At 32.5% G+C, this 5646-nt stretch overlaps 1 protein-coding gene across 1 annotated transcript; it reads left to right on the top strand.

Annotated features, from left to right (window-relative positions):
* Positions 1 to 3058: 3058 nt before the first annotated feature.
* On the top strand, positions 3059 to 5318 carry LOC145168737 (uncharacterized). The gene is made up of 4 exons (XM_079087458.1): positions 3059 to 3367; positions 3917 to 4018; positions 4105 to 4864; positions 5012 to 5318. Exons 1-4 carry the CDS (start codon positions 3140 to 3142, stop codon positions 5251 to 5253), a joined length of 1332 nt encoding a protein of 443 aa, XP_078943584.1. The 5' UTR covers positions 3059 to 3139; the 3' UTR covers positions 5254 to 5318.
* Positions 5319 to 5646: the final 328 nt, after the last annotated feature.

Genomic DNA, 5646 nt, shown 5'->3' with positions numbered 1-5646 from the left:
ACATTTTCTCTTCTGTAAATAGGAAAGGTTATGAAATGTTTCAATGGGACTAAACCATCAGAACTTCTTTATGCCTACCTTTGTATGATTTTATGAGTATTATTTGGTGATATTGTCTATATTGACAAGTGTCCAGTTAAGTTTTAGAATTCCAAAATTGGTTTTGAACCGAATTTTTCCAGGTTCAAACCGTGTTTCAGTAGAAAGAAGAAGTTATGTAGGTGGGAATATTGAGTTGAATCGGAGCTAGATCAATTTGGACCGATAAAGGAAACATTTTCCTTTCACCACATATATTTGTAACTCCCATGATTATTCAAATTGTTTCTAATAATATTATAAATAAGTTACATAATGTTATATAAATATAAAAAAAAATATACCTAAACTTAAAATTATACTTGTTTGAAAAATCACTTTGATTCAAAAGCACGAAATATATAATCGATTATATTTTATAAATGAATTCATTTTATAATGACCTTTTCAATCATGAAAATACATATAAACAAACTATTTTATATTAAGTACCTAACTGAATTTATGATTTTAGGATTTAACAAAAAATTATTCAATAAAAACTAACTTTTTTGGATAGCAACTTACGAGATTACTGAAAAATGGAACTATTGAACAATAAATTTTTCGGATAACGTTTTATTTTTATTATTTAATATTTTATTTAACAAAATGAAATTATTGGCAAATAAAGAACAGAGTTTAATTAAAGTGTCTTCATCCCACATCGATGGTGCGAGTAACAAGAGAATGTATCGTCCTCTGTAAATAGGAAAGGTTGTGAAATATTTCAAAGGGACTAAATCATGAGATCTTCCTTGCGTCTATCTTTTTATGACGTTGAGGGTATTCTTTGGTGAGATTGTCTTTGTTGACAAGTGACCAATTAAGTTTCAGAATTTTTAAAATGATTTTGGACTGAATTTTTTAGATTTGGATTGAGTTTGATTAATATTCGAGTGTCTTTTGGCTGAGTTAGGCAAACTCGCTTCCATTGGAGGTCGAGTTTATGTAACATACCGAGTATTTGGTTGTCTTAGCCAAATTTTACAACTCTGTATGTAATACAATTTTAAGTTCTAACCTTATAAAAGACATCGCTATTATCATATGTTCTACGTAATTATAGTAATATTTATTATACAAAAAAATTACTATTTAAGATAAAAAGATGTCTCTATTATCATATTTTGTACATAATAATAATATTTAAGATAGATAAAAAGATGTCACTATTATCATATATTCTACATAATGATAATATTTAATATAAACGTTTTAATTTAATATGAAATTATTATTTAATAGATAACAATAATGATTTATTTATTTTTTAAAATTTATATTTTTTTTTCTATTTTAACCATATAACTTTGTATATGCACAACAACTTCAAGTTCGGACCTTATCTATTATAATATAGTTCAGCATAATGATAATATTAAAAATCATTTTTTATATTTGTTATGAAATTATTATTTAATTGTTAATAACAATGATTTAGTTATTTTTAATATAAAATAATTTTTTTCCTATTCTGCGCAATGCGCGAGCACTCGCCTAGTTAAGAAATAAAAGACGGAGAACTTACTATTAATTGTTTGGAGTTGCCTTTTGGAGAATCAGACAATATATGGATTTTCCATACAAACAGAGAGATGTTGACGCCTTGGAAAGTGGAAACACACGGTAGGTTAATTTTAACTCCCGCTCCCTTTTTTAGACCCAGCGCATCACCTGATTCTAATACTTAGCCTTTGAAAAATTAGTCCATTAGGCTTAAAATTAATGGGAAGTCATTATATAACCATATAAAATGGGGGCCTTTTGGTATTTGGGTGCCCGGGACGGTCACCCAGTTTGTCTGGCTCATAGGTCGTCCCTGCAACCAACTCTTTCTAAACTATGTGCAATGTTTTAAAAATCGGTTTGAACCGGCCGGTCGAACCGGTTGGACCGGGAATCAGGGAATGGAGCGGTTGAACTATCACCGGTTTTAAGTCTATTTCTGAACCGGATCGAAACGGCCGGTTTTTACAAAAATCCGGTTGAACTGGTTCAATTAAACCGGTTAAATTGAATAAAAACACATGAAATTGAAACCTTTTGCATAATAAACTTTGGTAGTATTTTCACATTTATTAGAAAATTTCTGAATTAAAGCACATGATAAATGTTATGATGTTTTTTGATGCGTTTATATTCATTTAGAACTTTATTTTCTTTTTAATGCACTTATGGTTATGAGTTATTTTAATGTATGTAGATTGATCTACAACTTGTTTTCATGTGTATTTTAATGTTTGAACTTGTGGATATCAAATTCTTGATTTGTGTATCTATGTATGTGTAGAAAAATACGAAAAAATATGAAAATTATAGAAACCGGTTTAGTCAACGGTCGAACCGGTTAAACCGGTTGAACCGGAAACCGGTCACCATACCGGTTCAACTAAAAAACCGATTTTTAAAACATTGATTATGTGATACATAGTTGTACTCTTACAAATGACCACACACCTTTATTTTATATACCGGTGGAGGAATATATTTTCATACAAGATAATATTCTAACCTAACAATGATTCACCATTGTAGAACATTTTATGCTCCAATAATTACATATTAAATCAATAAGGAAGCATCTGAACAATCCAATTGGTTACAATGCATCTTGGAGGCACAAGAATTTCACGATAGGTGAAAAAGCACAAACACCTGACGAAAGATCAAAAATTGTCACTAAACAGCCAAACATAACTCGTAACAAAAACCAACTGAATGGTCACTTCTAAACGAACACCACGTCAGAAAAAGAAGGTCGTTCTAGAGATTGTTATTCTCAGATCAAGCCCGATTAGGGATGCCACATAGCCTAGAAAAACGTTCTTTGCAAAAAATCGCCAAAAATCATCTTAAGTTATATATAATAGAGATTAATAAAAATATACAATAATATAATTTGAAGTTTTTAATCAAAAATAAATTTGAATATAAATGTAAGGAATGTGGGCAATATCCGGAACAAATGATACGCGAAAATCCAAAGATTTGAAAACTCGAAAATAACAGAGAAGAGGGAGTCGCTCGCTCAGGTTACCGTTAGGACCAGAAGAGAAGAATGCCAAAGATCGCCGACGTCAAATCCAAAGCCAGATCGACGAGGAAGCCTCTCAGAGACGTCTCAAATGGTGGTTTCAAATCTTCCGTTCGTAATCCGGTAATTCAGAAATCGACCGCCGATACCCAACAGCAAGATCCGGTTACAATTTGTGGCGACGGCGCAAGCCGAGACCCACTCGATCGACTTCTCCTTGTTCACTCCGATCTCTCCGTCCTCATTCACCAGGTAACTTTCAAGTTTTGAGAACAATGTTTATACTATTATACTCGCAAGAACTTCCGGGATGATTAAATCAAGGGTTTTGACCAAAATTTTAAGCTCTCTGAATGTTCCTTTTTGAAAATTGGGCGTTTCTTGTCGCTCGATGTAGGTTTTACATCATATCTTCACATTCAAGAGAGGTTTTATCGTGTTCTAGTTCTATATCACTTCATTTCGTCTCAACTAACAGTAGACTTATTAGTTCGTGAAGCTGGACTAATTTTGTGAGTGATAAACACCAGGGGTGAAATTTGATGGCTTAAAGTTAGGCTAATTAACCATGTCATATGACTGATAAAAACTTATAGAGACATGGTCATTCTGCACCTGTATTGAACTTGAACATTCCATTGTGATTGTGTGAGATAGAGTAGATGCTTTTTTCCATTCGCAACTACAAAATGATATGAAACATTCAAGAAACAATGCATTTTGTATTGTTAATGCCAATTGACATTTGTCACCTTATGTTTTATTTATGAACTTCTGAATGACTCAAACCCTCATGTGCAGATCGATGAACTTGTAGTACAAGCATTGGAACAAAAAGTGAGGAACAAGAAAGAAATTGAATCTTTTGCTCACCTATTGAACAAAATGCAAACTTCACTAAAGGTACACATAGCCAATATTTTCAGTACCCTTTCTCACATTCCCATTGTGTATCATTCTAACATTCTTCATTGATTTCCCAAACACAGCCATGGATTCCAAGATTCCAGAAATTTCTTTCAACCAATGATACAACAGTCTCCAAGAATCAATTAGAAACAATTCTAGCAACAAGTAAGAAGATAACACCTCCATCCTCTTCTATAAACAAACCTCTTGAAAACCAAGAATCATACAAACTCGATTTCATGGTTTCTCCTTCACCATTAGTATCATGGCATGCTGAGTGTACTCAAGAAGGTGGTAGAAGCCTTTTCATGCTTACCCCTTTGCCTAAACCTTCAGCATTCACATCCAAACTAAAGAAATCCTCCAAATCAGTATTCAAGAACATAACCAATGATCTTCCTGTTGCCACCAGTGAATTTTCTTCACCTGAAAAGGTGTTAAAAAGGAACAATACTACTAATAATGATAATAATTCTATCATTGTTTCTACTCCTTACTTAAAAATGTCACCACCAAAGTCTTGTATATTATTAGAACCTGCTTCTGAACACTACAACAAGAAGACTAATGGGGGTGTTAAGAATGCTGCAATCAATGGTGGTGGAGATTCTGAACCTTCTTCTAGTAGTAGTCAAGGTTATGGACATTTAGGTTTGAAATATCCAGAGCTTTTTGGAATTAAACATGGGGATAAAATGGGAAATTCAAGAAAAGCGGTTGAAGCATCACCAAATTGGTGTATTTCACCACCTAAGACTTGTGTTTTGTTGGAGCCTAGTGATGATGATAAAGTTGTGATTAAAGATGTTGACATAAACTTCCACAAGCCTCGCGATAAAGGTACATATGTTTTTTTTTTTTTTGTAATTACGTTTTGTTTTTTTGATTTTTTTCTCTCTCCTCCACTTGTACACAACCATTTAAATTTTGTTAGTTTACTTGTGTATTTGTTTGACTTTTTGGATTTGTGGATTTAATTTTAATCAGGAGTTATTGATAGTACGCCAATGTGTAAGGATCTTGACACAACGGTTTTAAGAGGGAAGCGTGTTGGGGAGAATACTTTAAAGAAAGAATTGTGGATGAGATTTGAAGCAGCAACTGGTCATGAGCTTCGGTTCAAAGCATCTGTTGGTGGACATGGACAGACTACTACTAATACTAGTAATGAGTGTAGTAATGGTAAGGGGTTTATGGAGTTGTTGGAAGAGGTCTGTAGTGATGACTGAATATGTATTCTTTATAAACTTGCAAATGTTTGACCATGAAGGTTTATAAGTTGAATCTCCTCTCATGATAAGTTGTTATGTGTTTATTTTCATGTTTTATGTCCCTTTTAAGCTATAAAAAAAAAATTTTTAAGGACATATATAAGATGTGGAGAAACAGGGAGTTATTTATCCACAAAATGTCAACTTTAATTAATTTCCGGTAGCAAGTTAATCCATTTAATCTTTTGGGTGAAAAACAGGATCCCTTTGTATTTGTAAATTAGATGTGAACAAATTAGGATTCAAGCAATCGAAGTCTTTTTTTTGGTCATGGGTTTTGGTCCTAGCGGTCACAGATCCAAGAATATTAAACTTTAAAATTATACGATATTTTATTAAGGTGAATACCAA

This window comes from Lactuca virosa, chromosome 4 (genome assembly GCF_052849685.1).
Source record: "Lactuca virosa cultivar CGN04683 chromosome 4, Lactuca_virosa_CGN04683_v6, whole genome shotgun sequence".
In the NCBI taxonomy this organism is placed as follows: domain Eukaryota; kingdom Viridiplantae; phylum Streptophyta; class Magnoliopsida; order Asterales; family Asteraceae; genus Lactuca; species Lactuca virosa.
Note: the sequence above shows the minus strand (reverse complement) of the source record. Positions and strands in the feature narration are given on the sequence as shown.